Source organism: Oncorhynchus clarkii, chromosome 18 (genome assembly GCF_045791955.1).
Source record: "Oncorhynchus clarkii lewisi isolate Uvic-CL-2024 chromosome 18, UVic_Ocla_1.0, whole genome shotgun sequence".
Lineage (NCBI taxonomy): Eukaryota > Metazoa > Chordata > Actinopteri > Salmoniformes > Salmonidae > Oncorhynchus > Oncorhynchus clarkii.
In genome coordinates this window covers 56,808,515-56,827,496 of record NC_092164.1, presented here as the reverse complement: position 1 = coordinate 56,827,496, position 18,982 = coordinate 56,808,515, and the positions used below count along the sequence as shown (strand labels likewise).

Genomic DNA, 18,982 nt, shown 5'->3' with positions numbered 1-18,982 from the left:
ATCCCTTATTGATGTCTCTTGTTAAATCCAATTCAATCAGTGTAGATGAAGGGAAGGAGACCGGCTAAATACGTTTTTAAGCCTTCAGGCAATTGAGAAATGAATTGTATGTGTGCCATTCAGAGGGTGAATGGGCAAGACAAAATATTTAAGTGCCTTTGAACGGGGTATGGTAGTAGGTGCCAGGCACAACAGTTTGAGTGTCAAGAACTGCACCTCTGCTGGGTTTTTCACGTTTTCCTGATATTTTGTATATTCAGTGTACAATTCCCACTGGTCACAGGTGCAGCTCATCACCTATGATCAGGGATAGAGGGAGGAGAGAGAGGGATGAGACAGGGGGAAGAGGTAGAGGGAGGAGAGAGGAAGGAGACAGAGGGAAGAGAGAGGGAGGAGAGAGAGGGAGGATAGAGAGAGGAGATATAGAAAGGAGAGAAAGGGAGAAGATAGAGGAAGGAGAGAGAGGGGGGAGATAGAGAGAGGGGAGAAAGGGAGGAGATAGAGGAAGGAGAGAGAGGGAGGAGATATAGAGAGGAGAGAAAGGGAGGAGATAGAGGAAGGAGAGAGAGGGAGATATAGAGAGGAGAGAAAGGGAGGAGATAGAGGAAGGAGAGAGAGGGAGATATAGAGAGGAGAGAAAGGGAGGAGATAGAGGAAGGAGAGAGAGGGAGGAGATAGAGAGAGGAGAGAAAGGGAGGAGATAGAGGAAGGAGAGAAAGGGAGGAGATATAGAGAGGAGAGAAAGGGAGGAGATAGAGGAAGGAGAGAGAGGGAGGAGATAGAGAGAGGAGAGAAAGGGAGGAGATAGAGGAAGGAGAGAGAGGGAGGAGATAGAGAGAGGAGAGAAAGGGAGGAGATAGAGGAAGGAGAGAGAGGGAGGAGATAGAGGAAGGAGAGAAAGGGGGGAGATAGAGGAAGGAGAGAGAGGGAGATATAGAGAGGAGAGAAAGGGAGGAGATAGAGGAAGGAGAGAGAGGGAGATATAGAGAGGAGAGAAAGGGAGGAGATAGAGGAAGGAGAGAGAGGGAGGAGATAGAGAGAGGAGAGAAAGGGAGGAGATAGAGGAAGGAGAGAAAGGGAGGGAGATATAGAGAGGAGAGAAAGGGAGGAGATAGAGGAAGGAGAGAGAGGGAGGAGATAGAGAGAGGAGAGAAAGGGAGGAGATAGAGGAAGGAGAGAGAGGGAGGAGATAGAGAGAGGAGAGAAAGGGAGGAGATAGAGGAAGGAGAGAGAGGGAGGAGATAGAGGAAGGAGAGAAAGGGGGGAGATAGAGGAAGGAGAGAGAGGGAGAAGATAGAGAGAGGGAACAAAGAGTGAACTAAATAATAACACAAAATAATGACATCACCTAACTCTCATTCATTCAACTACTTTTTATTTTGTATTTATTTAACCCGTATTTGACCAGGTAAGTTGACTGATGACATATTTTCATTTACAGCAGCGACGTGGTGAATAGTTACAGGGGAGAGGAGGAGGGGTTTTTAAGAAATATGAATTATGGATTATGATACTGATCAGTAGAATAAAGGATAAGCATAAACAATCATACATCCACTCTCTCATACTCAGCCCCCCATTCTAGATAGAACTCAGCCCCCCATTCTAGATAGAGATGGCAGGCACCCCATGAAAGCCTCCCTTCACAAGCACTGCAAGGACTTTATGATGATGTTACAAGGTTGTTGTAGCACTGAGATGATGTCACAATGTTTTCACTGACATTTTCAACCTCCCTGTCTGAGTCTGTAATACCAACATGTTTCAAGCAGACTACCATAGTCGTTGTGCCCAAGAACACTAAGGTAACCTATCTACCGACCCTTAGCACTCAAGTCTGTAGCCATGAAATGCTTTGAAAGGCTGGTCATGGCTCACATCAACACCATTATCATAGAAACCCTAGACCCACCCTAATTTGCATACCGCACCTGTTCACTCATGACTGCACGGCAAGGCACGACTCCAACACCATCATTACACAACAGTGGTAGGCCTGATCACCGACAACGGTGAGACAGCCTATAGGGAGAAGGTCAGAGACCTGATCGTGTGGTGCCAGGACAACAACCTCTCCCTCAACGTGATCAAGACAAAGGAGATGATTGTGGACTACAGGAAAAGGAGGACCGAGCACACTAGAGGTCGACCGATTTTGATTTTTCAACGCCGATACCAACACTGATTATTGGAGGACCAAAAAAAGCCAACACCGATTAATCGGATGATTTTTATATATATACTTGTAATAATGACAATAACAACAATACTGAATGAACAATGAACAATTTAATTTTAACTTAAGATAATACATCAATAAAGTCTAGTTAGTCTCAAATAAATAATGAAACATGTTCAATTTGGTTTAAATAATGCAAAAACACAGTGTTGGAGAAGAAAGTAAAAGTGCAATATGTGCCATGTAAAAAAGCTAATGTTTAAGTTCCTTGCTCAGAACATGAGAAGATATGAAAGCTGGTGGTTCCTTTTAACATGAGTCTTCAATATTCCCAGTTAAGAAGTTTTAGGTTGTAGTTATTTTCGGAAATATAAGACTATTTCTCTCTATACCATTTGTATTTCATATACCTTTGATTATTGGATGTTCTTATAGGTACTTTAGCATTGCCAGCCTAATCTTGGGAGTTGATAGGCTTGAAGTTATAAACAGAGCTGTGCATGAAAGCATTGCTAAGAGCTGCTGGCAAACACAGTAAAGTGCTGTTTGAATGAATGCTTACGAGCCTGCTGCTGCCTACCACCGCTCAGTCAGACTGCTCTATCAAATATCAAATCATATACTTAATTCTAATATAGTAAACACACAGAAATACGAGCCTTTGGTCATTAATATGGTCAAATCCGGAACTATCATTTCGAAAACAAAATGTTTATTCTTTCAGTGAAATACAGAACCGTTAAATCTAACGGGTGGCACCCCTAAGTCTAAATATTACTGTTACATTGCACAACCTTCAACATTATGTCATAATTATGTACAATTCTGACAAATTAATTACGGTCTTTGTTAGGAAGAAATAGTCTTCACACAGTTCGCAACGAGCCAGGTGGCCCAAACTGCTGCATATACCCTGACCCTGCTTGCACTGAATGCAAGAGAAGTGACACAATTTCCCTAGTTAATATTGCCTGCTAACATGAATTTCTTTTAACTACATATGCAGGTTTTAAAAAATATACTTGTGTATTGATTGTGCAACGATTGTGCTTTTTTCGTGAATGTGCTTTTGTTAAATGATCACCCGTTTGGCAAAGTTGAAGTAGGCTGTGATTCGATGATAAATTAACAGCCACCGCATTGATTATATGCAACGCAGGACAAGCTAGTTAACCTATGTAATATCATCAACCATGTGTAGTTAACTAGAGATTATGTGAAGATTGATCGTTTTTTATACGATAAGTTTAATGTTAGCTAGCAACTTACCATGGCTCCTTGCAGCCACAAGGTCCTTTTGATGCTGCACTCGTGTAACAGGTGGTCAGCCTGCCACGCAGTCTCCTCGTGGATTGCAATGTAATCGGCCATAATCGGCGTCCAAAAAGGCTGATTATCGATTGTTATGAAAACTTGAAATCGGCCCTAATTAATCATCCATGCTGACCTCTAGATCATGCCCCCATTCCCATTGACGGGGCTGTAGTGGAGCAGGTTGAGAGCTTCAAGTTCCTTGGTGTCCACATCACCAACAAACTAACATGGTCCAAGTACACCAAGACAGTCGTGAAGAGGGCACAACAAAACCTATTCCCCCTCAGGAGACTGAAAAGAGTTGGCATGGTTCCTCAGATCCTCAAAAGGTTCTACAGCTGCACCATCGAGAGAATCCTGACTGGTTGCATCACTGCCTGGTATGGCAACTGCTCGGCCTCTGACCGCAAGGCACTACAGAGGGTAGTGCTTACCGCCCAGTACATCACTGGGGCCAAGCTTCCAGCCATCCAGGACCTCTATACCAGGCGGTGTCAGAGGAAAGCCGTAAAGACTCCAGCCACCCTAGTCACAGACTGTTCTCTCTGCTACCGCACGGCAAGCAATACCGGAGCTCCAAGTCTAGGTCCAAGAGGCTTCTAAACAGCTTCTTCCCCCAATGTCATGCCTTGACCTTAGAGAGCTTTTATTCTCTATGTTGGTTAGGTCAGGGTGTGATTTAAGGGTGGGTTATCTAGGTGAATTATATTTCTGTCTATGTTGGCCTAGAATGGTTCCCAATCAGAGGCAGCTGTTTATCGTTGTCTCTGATTGGGGATCATATTTAGGTAGCCATTTTCCCATTGTGCTTTGTGGGATCTTGTCTATGTATAGTTGCCTGTGAGCATTATATTAGCGGCATGTTTTGTTTGTTGGTTTTGTTGGTTTTGTTCTTTAAAGTTTTCTATTAAAAAATAAAGGATGGAAACATACCACGCTGCATCTTGGTCCACTCCTTATAATGATCGTGACACCCAAGCCATAAGACTCCTGAACAGCTAATCAAATGTTTACCCAGACTATTTGCATTGCCCCACCTGTTGTCTACACCTGTCTACACCTGTTGTATTCAGCGCATGTGACAAATTAAATTTGATTTGATATGAATGATGTTAGAAGTTTGGTGTAGCACTGCTATGATGTCACAATGGTGTTCTAAAGTTGGTGTAGCACTGATATGATGTCACAATGGTGTTGTAAAGTTGGTGTAGCACTGATATGATGTCACAATGGTGTTGTAAGGTTGGTGTAGCACTGATATGATGTCACAATGGTGCTGTAAAGTTGGTGTAGCACTGATATGATGTCACAATGGTGTTGTAAGGTTGGTGTAGCCATGGCATGCATATATAATGTAACAATGATGATGTTGTTTTGTCACAATGCTGCTAGAAAAAGGGTCTAGCCATGTATGATGTCACAATTATTTCAAAATGTTGATATTGTAACTCTGAGATTATGTTACAGAGCCTCTTTTTATAATCTTAGATTGTTAGTGTTGCTCTATTATGATGTCAGTAAAGCAATGCTTTTGTGATGCAGTGATGTCAGATTGAACATTGTTCTTCCGTATAAAGGAGCAACAGACAGCTCACCTCAACAGAGAAAGGCGTCTGTCTCAAATGGACTCCCTTAAACAAACCGTAATCCCAGATTTTCTGGGTTGTTTCTCTTTAAGTGTTTGCTTTGGGGCTGAATGCTCTCCGTGTGTTATGATTTAACTATCTGAAATTTTGTGCTTGGCTCTCCACATTTTCCACATTAAATGTTGTGTTACGTTTTTTGCCCTTGGGAGGGAGAACAGAGATTACAGCTAATGAATTTCATCTGGTGGGAGGGAGAGCTCCAAACTGGCCTGATCACTGGCTAGACTGTAGAGCAACGCTGTGCTCTGATTTTCTGAGATGGACCTGTCTGGTGTTATGACTTGTCTTCATTGGTGTTGACTTCCACTAAACAGTGATTGATGGATGGATGGAGGGATGGACTGACTGATTGATTGTTTCCACTCTCTGATATCTGAAAAACCATGTCAGAACTCGCTCACGTCAGTCAGTCAACCAGTCAGTCAGTCAGTCAACCAGTCAGTCAGTCAGTCACTCAGTCAGCCAGTCAGCCAGTCAACCAGTCATCAGTCAGTCAGTCATTTAGGCAGGGCCAATCAATCAGTTTGTTTACTCCTCACCTCTGTTTTTATGATAATCAACATCTCCAGTCAACTGTCATTATAATAATCAGGAGTGGCATTGAGGAGAAGACTGATAGCAGTAAACACAGCTGCGTACCCAAACCCGGACCCATGTGACAGTGAATGTGGTCTCCCACTGTGACAGTGAATGTGGTCTCCCAATGTGACAGTGAATGTGGTCTCCCAATGTGACAGTGAATGTGGTCTCCCAATGTGACAGTGAATGTGGTCTCCCACTGTGACAGTGAATGTGGTCTCCCAATGTGACAGTGAATGTGGTCTCCCAATGTGACAGTGAATGTGGTCTCCTGCTGTGACAGTGAATGTGGTCTCCCGCTGTGACAGTGAATGTGGTCTCCCGCTGAGACAGTGAATGTGGTCTCCCACTGTGACAGTGAATGTGGTCTCCCGCTGTGACAGTGAATGTGGTCTCCCGCTGTGACAGTGAATGTGGTCTCCCGCTGTGACAGTGAATGTGGTCTCCCGCTGTGACAGTGAATGTGGTCTCCCGCTGTGACAGTGAATGTGGTCTCCCGCTGTGACAGTGAATGTGGTATCCCGCTGTGACAGTGAATGTGGTCTCCCGCTGTGACAGTGAATGTGGCAACCATAACATTTACATCGCCTTTCCGGAAAATTACAGCAATGTCTCCTCTGCAATGAGATGATGTCTAATGGAATGTGTACCGTTGGTTGTGTTGTGAGTTTCTTGTGTAAATGGTGGTTAAGCAATGTCATGAAGATAATGTATGATCTGTGAAGAGACACAATGTTGTGAAGGTAGTTACAGTAGGTGGAGTCCCTGTTGCCCAATGTGGTGAACATTCATATCCATGCACATTCGATGTCCACACAGCATTGCCTTCTCTCCCTTGCACCACAATGTACCCTAAGTGCAGCATTATCATTGAAAATCTGTGAGGCAGACATCTGACTTGTAGCCCAGAACATGCATCTCTGGATGCTACAAAGCTTTGTGAGCACTGACTGAGGTCATGGTGAAACTGGCAGGGAAGTGTGTCCCTTACAACAGCTTTATTCCTAACCCAGCCTAGCATTGAACCACTCTCTTGTCAGTCCTTTCAATGTCTTTGACATTTACTCGGACCTGATTGATGCCAAGCTCCTCCTGCCTCACCATAGGTGGGTCTTTTTAGGTTCCCTGCTGCCATGCAGAACAAGGAGTGCTTCTCTGTGTGTCAAGATACAATTGCTCCATTTGACTCATTCGGGGGAAAGTAAATGAGATCACGACTTGGTATTTCATTGAAAGTATTATTTCTGGAACGTTTATTGAGCAGAACACGAGCAGTAAGGAATTACTATTTACGGCACTGGGAGCAGAGAGAGAACGGAACAACGGAACAGGGGAGCAGAGAGGGAGATGAAGAGAGGAATGGAGAGAAAGAAACAGAGCGATGAGAGAGGGAAAGGGGAGAGAGATGGGCGGAACATGGGGACAAAGAGAGGGAGAGATTAGACCTAACCAAATCCTGAGAAAACAAAAAGATAATTACTTGACAAATTAACAAAAAAACAGAGCAAACTACAGTGCTATTTGGCCCTAAACAGAGAGTACACAGTGGCATAATACCTGACCACTGTGACTGACCCAAACTTAAGGAAAGATTTGACTATGTACAGACTCAGTGAGCCTAGCCTTGCTATTGAGAAAGGCTGCTGTAGGCAGACCTGGCTCTCAAAAGAAGACAGGCTATGTGCACACTGCCCACAAAATGAGGTGGAAACTTCCTAACCTCCTGGCAAATGTATGACCATATTAGAGACACATATTTCCCTCAGATTACACAGATCCACACAGAATTCCAAAACAAACCCAATTTTGATAAACTCCCATATCTACTGGGTGAAATACCACAGATTTGTGACCTTTTGCCACAAGAAAAGGGCAACCAGTGAAGAACAAACACCATTGTAAATACAACCCATATTTATGTTAGTTTATTTTCCCTTTTGTACTTGACTATTTTCACATTATTACAACACTGTATATAGATATAATATGACATTTGAAATGTCTTTATTCTTTTGGAACTTTGAGTGTAATGTTTACTGTTAATTTGTATTGTTTATTTCACTTTTGTTTATTTTCTACTTCACTTGCTTTGGCAATGTTACCATATGTTTCCCATGCCAATAAAGCCCTTACATTGAACATTGAGAGAGAGAGAGAGAGAGAGAGAGAGAGAGAGAGAGAGAGAGAGAGAGAGAAAATTTGCCTATGTCAAAGATTTACATGGTCAAATGTAAGTTTATGGTCCGTCCACATGGCCTGCTTGTGGTTCTTTATCCACTCATTCAGGTGGGCTGGAATAAGTAACAAATATTCAACCAAAAACTTGATGAATATCAAATAAGTAAATAACTGAATTACATATTATCTATTGATAGATTTATACTGAGAAACATAACAATCAACTTCATCCCGCCCCTGTAAACTCATTACCTTTCAATATTCACATATCATTATTATTCCAACAGGCAATTACCAATGTTGACTTTTAAATAATCATTGTCGTGCTCTGAAATTATCTGTCAAAGTAGTATTATACTGTAATTGGACCATTGTATATTTTGCTGTCCTTGGTAAATATGTTCCATCAGTTATTTTTATTTTCCCTTCTTCCTGTATACAAACGCATCCATTCAGACACACACACCCACAAATATACAGACATTGAAAGAGTATAGAGAGAGAAACATGGCTTTGGTGTCACCTAGTGGAAAAGTAAAGTTTTGCATTTCAGATGATAGGAAATGACGCGTCCCAGTTCCCACCAATCAGCACTCGCAGCGCAGAATTCGAAAGTCAACCAGTAGAGAACGGATTTGTGGCTAGTTATTTGACTATGTTATGAGAATTCCTTGTGAAATATACTGATTCTAATTACATTTCACTGTACTGTTTATAACTGAGGAGGTAAGTCAACATTTAAAACGTCGGTATATGTGATTTTACGCAGTTTATTCCACGTATTAGCAATGGAGACGCTGCTAGCGGAGTAGCTAGCGTAGCAGATCAACAACAACATTCAACCCTGAGGACGGGTGTAACGTAGACATGTCATACTCTCTTGTGTTCTGCCAGTTACGTACAGCCATGGCGAGGGAACGGGGCCAGAAGAAGTCTTTCCAGCAAAGCCTGGGTGACATCAAGGAAAAGATGATTGAGAAGAGGAACAAACGCCTGGCAAGCGCCTCTGCAGGCAACAGGGGACGGTCCAAAAGGATCAACAGAACCAGTGGTAAAATATTCACATAATATGCCAACCAGTATCATGTTGAAGATGGTAATGTAAACTTAAGCATCATGGTAGTTAACAACCTAAAATCTGGTCAATTGGACGTAGCTATACCTACTAGTTATCTAGCTAGCTACTATAGTAATTTCACAACTCATATGGTGGTTAACCTTTGAAGAGGAGTATATCTCAGCTAGCTCCCTCTTCTCTCTACAGCGGGCAACGTGAAGCCAATTATCCTGAAGAACGTGCAGATCAATAACAAAGCCCTGGCTCTGGCCCTGCAGGCAGAGAAGGAGAAGGTGAGGCAGGCCAATGGTATCATCCTACAGATGAAGAGGGAGCAGCAGGCCCTCTTCCTCCACCTCCTCATGCTCAAGAAGAGGCTCAAAGATCAGGAGGCGCAGGCCAGTAATGTACAGGTATGAAGCAGCCTGAATTAGAGGTTGACCGATTAATCGGAATGGCCGATTAATTAGGGCCGATTTCAAGTTTTCATAACAATCGGAAATCTGTATTTTTGGGCGCCGATTTTGTCGATTAAAAAAAATATATATATTTTTTTATATACCTTTATTTAACTAGGCAAGTCAGTTAAGAACACACTTATTTTCAGTGACGGCCTAGGAATGGTGGGTTAACTGCCTCGTTCAGGGGCAGAACGACAGATTTTCACCTTGTCAGCTCGGGGGATTCAATCTTGCAACCTTACAGTTAACTAGTCCAACGCTCTAACCACCTGCCTCTCATTGCACTCCACGAGGAGACTGCCTGTTACGCGAATGCAGTAGAAGCCAAGGTAAGTTGCTAGCTAGCATTAAACTTATCTTATAAAAAACAATCAATCATAATCACTAGTTATAACTACACATGGTTGATGATATTACTTGTTTATCTAGCGTGTCCCGCGTTGCATATAATCGATGCAACACTGGGGGATGATTTAACAAAAGCGCATTTGCGAAAAAAGCACAATCGTTGGACGACTGTACCTAACCATAAACACCAATGCCTTTCTTAAAATCAATACACAGAAGTATATATTTTTAAACCTGCATATTTAGCTAAAATAAATCCGAGTTAGCAGGCAATATTAACCAGGTGAAATTGTGTCACTTCTCTTGCGTTCATTGCACGCAGAGTCAGGGTATATGCAACGGTTTGGGCTGCCTAATTTGCCAGAATTTTACGTAATTATGACATAACATTGAAGGTTGTGCAATGTAACAGGAATATTTAGACTTATGGATGCCACCCCTTAGATAAAATACGGAACGGTTCCGTATTTCACTGAAAGAATAAATGTCTTGTTTTCGAGATGATAGTTTCCGGATTCGACCATATTAATGACCTAAGGCTCGTATTTCTGTGTGTTATCATGTTATAATTAAGTCTATGATTTGATAGAGCAGTCTGACTGAGCGATGGTAGGCACTACCATTGTTTTGCCAGCAGCTTTTCGCAATGAAGTTTATGACTTCAAGCCTATCAACTCCCGAGATTAGGCTGGTGTAACCGATGTGAAATGGCTGGCTAGTTAGCGGGGTGCGCGCTAATAGCGTTTCAAACATCACTCACTCTGAGACTTGGAGTGGTTGTTCCCCTTGCTCTGCATGGGTAACGCTGCTTCGAGGGCGGCTGTTGTCGTTATGTTCCTGGTTCGAGCCCAGGTAGGGGCGAGGAGAGGGACGGAAGCTATACTGTTACACTGGCAATACTAAAGTGCCTATAAGAACATCCAATAGTCAAAGGTATATGAAATACAAATGGTTTAGAGAGAAATAGTCCTATAATTCCTATAATAACTACAACCTAAAACTTCTTAAGTGGGAATATTGAAGACTCATGTTAAAAGGAACCACCAGCTTTCATATGTTCTGAGCAAGGAACTTAAACTTTAGCTTTCTTACATGGCACATATTGCACTTTACTTTCTTCTCTAACACTTTGTTTTTGCATTATTTAAACCAAATTGAACATGTTTCATAATTTATTTGAGGATAAATTGATTTTATTGATGTATTATATTAAGTTAAAATAAGTGTTCATTCAGTATTGTTGTAATTGTCATTATTACAAATAAATGTAAAAATCGTCCGATTTAATCGGTATCGGCTTTTTTGGTCCTCCAATAATCGGTATCGGCTTTTTTGGTCCTCCAATAATCGGTATCGGCTTTTTTGGTCCTCCAATAATCGGTATCGGCTTTTTTGGCCCTCCAATAATCGGTATCAGCTTTTTTGGTCCTCCAATAATCGGTATCGGCTTTTTTGGTCCTCCAATAATCGGTATTGGCTTTTTTGGTCCTCCAATAATCGGTATCGGCTTTTTTGGTCCTCCAATAATCGGTTCGGCGTTGAAAAATCATAATTGGTCGACCTTTAGCCTGAATAACTGATTGGGTCATACTGAGTAACTGCTATGGGTGCTTTTCATCACAAAGTTGTTAACTTCCTTTCCTCTGCCCTCGTGTGTGTGCGTGCACGCGCATGCGCGGCTTAGACTGGACCTGCACAGCTCCTTGCTGAACTACCAAATCCAGTGGACACCTCCAGGTGAGCTATTCAAATATCATATCAACTGAATGCATCATATTTCTCACAGTCAAAGAGCCACTGTTTAATGTCCAGTGTGCTTCATCCCATCTCCTGTCACCTTGTGAATGTCATCAATTCCTCCCTGAAATGTCTTTTCTTTTTCCCTTTTTTGTTCCTTTTGTGCAGGAGAATTCAAAGCCAAGCTGCTCTGGAAGATCCTGTGAAGGACGAAGCTCCACTCTCACCCATCAGCTCAGGTATATGAAATGACATTTACCAGACAAAGCATTCTTACAGATTTGAACTGTTAGGGCTTTCACTCCAGAATTGTGATATTACTTTGGATAATTAGACAGAAAATCACAACAACAATGTGCATGTCTGTTAGGATGTGTCACTTTTAATGAACCATCCATGTTGTTGACAAAGACATTCATTCCCCTCTCTCAGAGCCTCAGTTTTCTAAAGGCGTGGGACAAAGCGAAAGTGACGGGCAAGTGGCGTTGCCAAAGACAGTGGCTGTGAGACGTCGCCGGGTGGAAGGCAGAGGGAGGCGATCTGAGCATGTGCGGAAAGGGCGCCGTTCCTCGTTCTATGAGCAGAACCACAGCGCCTCTCCAGAATCTCTCATACAGAAAAAGACTGAGGTCGTAATGGAGAGCCTGGTTCTAAACGCCAGGAGAGGCCAGAACAACATACAGGAAGTGAAGATGGAGAGAGGCAATCCGATTGGCTCAGAGGAGTTCCAGCAGCACTTCACCCCAGAGCCCCCGGCTAAACCAGCATATCAACAGCAGCAACCCCGGAACAAACCAAAACAGGCCCATCCACCGTGGCCTAAGCCCGAACTGTCTGCACGCAAGCAAGAGAGGGGCCTCAAACCGGACCGCCCCCCTCTGAAGAAACCCTGGGAGACCTCTAAACCCAGAGCCCGGTCCAAGAGCCGGGACCGCTCAGCCACACGGTCCAGAACCGGGGTGGCCTCTGCTGCATCTCTCAACACCTCCCTCAACACATCTCAGGGATTCAATGACACTTTTGATTTCGACTGCGAGGACGGGGTACACCTCACCCCCTTCAAGGGTAGCGGACCCAAGGATAACCCCCGAGACACACCCATACAGGAGGTGGAGAGGAAACAGAACCCGAAGAGGACTCTGTCGTCATCTGAGTCTAGTTCATCTTCGTCTTCTGAGTCAGAAGACAGCCCCTACGTTCCTCAGAAACGGAAGAGGCGGAGCCCCCGGGACCGGGCCAAGCCTGCCCTCGCTCTTAGAACCAGAGGTCGACCCTGCAAAGCAGCTACAGACAAGGAGAACGGCCCCCCATCCAAACCAGAGTTGTTACATGGTGAGCATTTAACTGTTAACGTAGACAATTAGGATGACTGTCTTTGCAACTACTAATCAGGTACCTTGATGGTTGCTCTGAAGCATTGCTGTAAATCTTCACCTTGTGTCCAGGTAGCATAAAATTATAGTAGGCACAGATGTAGATATGAGGGCTTTTTCTATAGGTTTCCACATATACTAATATAGAAGATGATTGTATCTGTTTAAATAGTTATTCATCTCCTGTGTCTAGCAACCAGAATGGAGGTATGTTCCACCCCTGTGGTCCTTGACAAACAACTCAAGGAGGAACCAGAAAGGAGCCAGAGCTCGATTTGGATACAGCCGTTGTCTCTGGTTGCCATGGATGTTGCCTTAGAGACCAGCTTGTCTGAGTCAGAGGGTAGTCCCTACGTTCCTAAAAGCCGAAAGACAAAAAAAGTACGAAAGACACAGGGCCACCCAGAGCAGGCCAAGCCCACCCCCACTCGCAGGGGACGGCCCTATAAAGCAGCCAGAGACAAGGAGAACGTCCCCCCTCCTAAACGACAGTTGTCACGTGGTGAGCAATGAACAACGTACAGATTTATACGTGCAATTATAGGAAAGGATAGGTCATGTGTTGTGTCTGCTGCTTATCACCTGTGTTTATCCAGTCACCAGAGTAGAGGCCAGTCCCACAGCTGAGCCCGCTGAGGTCCCTGAGACAGAAGTCCAATTCCCAGAAACACCTGGGAGTGTCTTTGTTGACAGTCCTGGTCCAATGGCAGAGCAGGGTCTTGAGGGCCACCCAGGTAAGTGGACATGCTAGGAATGGTAGATAGTCTATTGCCATGACTGAGGCGTCATCACAAATGGCACCTTATTCCCTATGTAGTGCACTATATGCAGTTGATGTCGGAAGTTTACATACACTTAGGTTGTAGTCATTAAAACTCATTTTTCAACCACTCCACAAATGTCTTGTTAACAAACTAGTTTTGGCAAATTGATTAGGACATCTACTTTGTGCTTGACACAAGACGTTTTTCCAACAATTGTTTACAGACAGATTATTTCACTTATAATTCACTGTATCACAATTCCAGTGGGTCAGAAGTTTACATACACTAAGTTGACTATGCTTTTAAACAGCTTGGAAAGTTCCAGAAAATTATGTCATGGCTTTAGAAGCTTCTGATAGGCTAATTGACATAATTTGAGTCAATTGGAGGTCTACCTGTGGATGTATTTCAAGGCCTACCTTCAAACTCTGTGCTTCTTTGCTTGACATCATGGGAAAATCAAAAGAAATCAGCCAAGACCTCAGAAAAAAAATGATATACCTCCAAGTGTGGATCATCCTTGGGAGCAATTTCCAAATGCCTGAATGTACCACATTCATCTGTACAAACAACAGTACGCAAGTATAAACACCATGGGACCACGCAGATGTCATACCGCTTTGGAAGGGGATGCGTTCTGTCTCCTAGAGATGAGCGTACTTTGGTGCGAAAAGTGCAAATCAATCACAGAACAACAGTAAAGGACCTTGTGAAGATGCTGGAGGAAACAGGTACAAAAGTATCTATATCCACAGTAAAACAAGTTCTATATCGACATAACCTGAAAGGCCGCTCAGCAAGGAAGAAGCCAAAACCGCCAAAAAAAGCCAGACTATGGTTTGCAACTGCACATGGGAACAAAGATTGTACTTTTTGGAGAAATGTCTTCTGGTCTAATGAAACAAAAATGCGACTGTTTGGCCATAATGAACATTATGTTTGGAGGGGAAAGGGGGAGGCTTGCAAGCCGAAGTACACCATCCCAACCGGCAGGCAGGGTAGCCTAGTGGTTAGCCTAGTGTTTAGAGCGTTGGACTCGTAACCGGAAGGTTCAAATCCCGAGCTGACAAGGTACAAATCTGTCGTTCTGCCCCTGAACAGGCAGTTAACCCACTGTTCCTAGGCCGTCATTGAAAATAAGAATTTGTTCTTAACTGACTTGCCTAGTTAAATAAAGGTAAAATAAAAATTTAAAAATACTGTGAAGCACGGGGGTGGCAGCATCATGTTGTGGGGGTGCTTTGCTGCAGGAGGGACTGGTGCACTTCACAAAATAGGTGGCATCATGAGGGAGGAAAATTATGTGGATATATTGAAGCAACATCTCAAGACATCAGTCAGGAAGTTAAAGCTTGGTCGCAAATGGGTCTTCCAAATGGACAATGACCCCAAGCATACTTACAAAGTTGTGGCAAAATGGCTTAAGGACAACAAAGTCAAGGTATTGGAGTGGCCATCACAAAACCCTGACCTCAAACCTATAGAATATTTGTTGGCAGAACAGAACTTAGAACAGAACTGAAAATTGCCCCAACTTATTGTGGGAAGCTTGTGGAAGGCTATCTGAACCGTTTGACCCAAGTTAAACAATTTATAGGCAATGCTACCAAATACTAATTGAGTGTATGTAAACTTCTGACCCACTGGGAATGTGATGAAAAATAAAAGCTGAAATAAATAAATCTCCCTACTATTATTCTGACATTTTCACATTCTTAAAATAAAGTGATCCTAACTGACCTAAAACAGGGAATTTCTACTAGGATTAAATGTTAGGAATTGTGAACTGAGTTTACATGTATTAAGATGTATGCAAACTTCTGACTTGAACTGTATATAGGGATTAGGGTGCCATTTGGGACACAAGTGAAAAGTTGTAAATGATGATGGTGGTTGTGTTCCAGAGCAACACAGACAAGATAAAGAGGAGGCTCTGCTTCCTGTCACTCCAGGGGTGGAGGAGGAGATGATGAGGATCGGCAATGTCCTGTCTGGTTTCAGGGACTCCCCCCGTGAGTCTCCTGGGATACCGACCAGCAGCACCCCCCAGAACCACATCTCACACATCCCCAAAACAAGCAAGAGGACAGGTACAGCCCGGTTAGCTGCTTAGGGAATGTTAATGAATGATGCTAAATCAGTGTCCTCTTATTCTTTCACACTACACTTACAGTACCAGTTAAAAGTTTGGACACGTCTACTCATTCAAGGGTTTTTCTTTATTTATAATGTTTTCAACATTTATTTTATTTTTTGTTTATTTTTATCTATTTTCTTTTTAGTTTATTGTTATAATTTTTATTTAATCTTTATTAAACTAGGCTCTAACCGCTAGGCTACTTACCGCACATTGTAGAATAATTGTGACAATATCAAAACTAAGACGTAAAACATGGAATCGTGTAGTATCCAAAAAAGTGTTAAACAAATCCAGATTTATTTTATATTCTTCAAAGTAGCCACCCTTTGCCTTGATAACAGCTTTGCACACTCTCAACCAGCTTCATGAGGAATGCTTTTCCAACAGTCTTAAATTAGTTCCCACATATGCTGAGCACTTGTTGGCTACTTTTCCTTCACTCTGTGCTCCAAACCATCTCAATTGGGTTGAGGTCGGGTGATTGTGGAGGCCAGGTCATCTGATGCAGCACTCCATCACTCCCCTTGGTAAAATAGCCCTGTCACAGAATGGAGGTGTGTATTGGGTCAATGTCCTGTTGAAAAACAAATGATAGTCCCACTAAGCGCAAACCAGATGGAATGGTGTATCGCTGCAGAATGCTGTGGTAGCCATGCTGGTGAAGTGTGCCTTGAATTCTAAATAAATCACTGACAGTGTTACCAGCAAAGTACCTCACACCACACACCTCCATGCATCATGGGAACTACACAGGTAGAGATCATCCGTTCACCTACTCTGCATCTCACAAAGACACGGTGGTTGGAACCAAAAATCTCACATTTGGACTCATCCGACCAAAGGACAGATTTCCACCAGTCTAATGTCCATTGTTCGTTTTTCTTGTCCCAAGCAAGTCTCTTCTTATTGGTGTCCTTTAGTAGAGGTTTCTTTGCAACAATTTGACCATGAAGGCCTGATTCATGCAGTCTCCTCTGAACAGTTGATGTTGGGATGTGTCTGTTACTTGAACTCTGTGAAGCATTTATTTGGGCTGCAATTTCTGAGGCTGGTAACTCTAATGAACTCATCCTCTGCAGCAGAGGTAACTCTGTGTCTTCCTTTCCTGTGGCGGTCCTCATTACAGCCAGTTTCTTCATAGCGCTTGATGGTTTTTGCGACTGCACTTGAAGAAACATAAGACCTTCATGTCTTAAAGTAATGATGGACTGTCATTTCTCTTTGCTTATTTGAGCTGTTCTTGCCATAATATGAGCTGTCTTTGCCCAAATAGGGCTATCTTATGTATACCACCCCTACCATGTCACAGCACAACTGTTGTGTCCACAAATGAACTTTTAACAAGTCACACCTGTTAATTGAAATGCATTCCAGGTGACTACCTCGTGAAGCTGGTTGAGAGAATACCAAAAGTGTGCAACGCTGTCATCAAGGCAAAGTGTGGCTACTTTGAAGAATCTCAAATATAAAATATATTTTGATTTGTTTAACACTTTGTTTTTGGTTACTACATGATTCCATATGTGTTTTTTCATAGTTTTGATGTCTTTACTATTATTCTACAATGTAGAAAATAGTTGTTGTTTTTATTTAAAAAAAACATGGAATGAGTACGTGTGTCAACTTTTGACTGGTACTGTATATGTTAAACATGAGCAGTGTTCTTCTCTGAACAATATTTGGCTGTATCTTCATCTCTTATCTCATTCCTCCACCTCTGTCTGAACCACTGTTCCACTACTGTCAATATCTACCTAAACTTGATACTTTCTTCCCAACGTTTCTGCACTGACAACTCACTTTGTCCTCTCACCATAGGTGGGCTTAGTGTCAGGACTGGGCGGGGCTTCAGTCTGAGTGATGTGACCAATCTTACCCCTGCAGCCTATCGGAAGTTCTCTTTAAAGAGCTCCCGCCCTTCAGACCGATGTTCCACCCCTGTCCCCGGCCGCAAGAGGCGGTCCACGATGACAGTGGACTACAAAGAGCCATCGCTGCACGCGTGAGTATTAAAGTGAAATTCCAAGGGAATTTTTGAAATGTGTGGGATTCTTTCTTGGTTTACAGCTCAAATGTTTTTTGAAAATGACAACACGTAACTCTTACAGAGCGTAACACTCTTCCATTAATTTAAATGAACAACGACTTAAAGCAGCAGCAACTAACTTGCGCTGGCAAAATCAACAGTACACAATGTGGAAACCGATAAATAACCTATTGTTTCTGCAATGCCCCAGTGTTGCTCATGCCAGTCATTTTTGAAGAGAATCTCTCTCTTTACCACCATCTCTTATCTCGCTCTTATTTGCTGTCCGCCAGGAAACTGAGACGTGGAGACAGGTTCACAGACACCAAGTTCCTCCTCTCTCCCGTCTTCAAACAGAAACCCAGGAAGTCCGTGAAGACTCGGCTGTCGTTGGAGAAATACAACGAGTCATTTGTGGGATGTCGCTGACATCTGACGTCTTCACATTGAACACACGTTTTACCCATTCAAGTTAGTTTGAGAGGATTTTTTGTTGTGAATACTTACGTCTGTGTCCCACATGTTAATTGTTTTTGTCCAATGAAATGGAGGACAGCTTTGTGTCGATTCTTTGTTGTTCATATGCTGAATTTGGCCAAATCATCATGGGCATTGGTGACATTCAATCAAATCACCCAAAAATGTGTTCTCTATCTCGATGACTGTATGGATTGTTGTTAGCCACCCATAGAGGGCAACATTAGATCAATATTCTGGGAAGACATCACCCACAACATGTACCTTCATCTGGTTGTATTCAGTTCGCTGTTGTAAATGCAGTATGTATATTTAGCTTGCCTTTTCAAGATCTTTGAATATGTATACTCTACATAACCCTGTTTTCATGTGTAACATGTTTTGATTTTATAATAAACTTTCAGTCCATAATTCCTATTCAGCTGAGTCGTTATTGTCATGTACACACTCGGGTTATACAACACATTTGACTCAATGGTCGTGATAAGACAGAGCGATTGTCTGCATGAAAATTCTGTCACAACCATAGTGACAAGTGTGTTCTCCAAGTGGAATGTGAACAGGTCCGTTGTAAGGATGTGGATTTCTACTTTCCAGAGCTCCTGTCGTCTCGTAGGAGAATGGTGGAAGGAGCTATAGGACGGGCTCGTTGTAATGGCTGTAACCGCTAACTAGCTAGCCGCACCACATCAGTTACACTCAC

The 18,982-nt window shown here is 42.8% G+C and overlaps 1 protein-coding gene across 2 annotated transcripts; it reads left to right on the top strand.

The window, feature by feature from the left end:
• The first annotated feature begins 8,488 nt into the window (after nt 1-8,488).
• LOC139373745 (shugoshin 1) lies at nt 8,489-18,693 on the top strand. Of its 2 annotated transcripts, none has more exons than XM_071114672.1 (11): nt 8,489-8,622; nt 8,791-8,947; nt 9,161-9,366; nt 11,447-11,499; nt 11,668-11,738; nt 11,932-12,831; nt 13,066-13,374; nt 13,469-13,606; nt 15,541-15,726; nt 17,595-17,778; nt 18,096-18,693. In XM_071114672.1, the coding sequence occupies exons 2-11, from the start codon at nt 8,803-8,805 to the stop codon at nt 18,229-18,231; spliced, it is 2,328 nt and encodes a 775-aa protein (XP_070970773.1). In that variant the 5' UTR covers nt 8,489-8,622; nt 8,791-8,802; the 3' UTR covers nt 18,232-18,693. The 2 variants fall into 2 exon arrangements, with proteins under 2 accessions (XP_070970773.1, XP_070970774.1); XM_071114673.1 differs by having other exon boundaries at nt 8,502-8,622; nt 17,661-17,778; nt 18,096-18,676.
• The last annotated feature ends 289 nt before the right edge of the window (nt 18,694-18,982 follow it).

What these genes read in the sequence shown, in the direction of transcription:
- LOC139373745 (XM_071114672.1), top strand. Translation starts at nt 8,803, where the DNA reads ATGGCGAGGGAACGGGGCCAGAAGAAGTCTTTCCAGCAAAGCCTGGGT. An exon ending in AAGGATCAACAGAACCAGTG is followed by an intron (nt 8,948 to 9,160) that starts GTAAAATATTCA and finishes TTCTCTCTACAG; the next exon opens with CGGGCAACGTGAAGCCAATT. An exon ending in AAAGAGCCATCGCTGCACGC is followed by an intron (nt 17,779 to 18,095) that starts GTGAGTATTAAA and finishes GCTGTCCGCCAG; the next exon opens with GAAACTGAGACGTGGAGACA.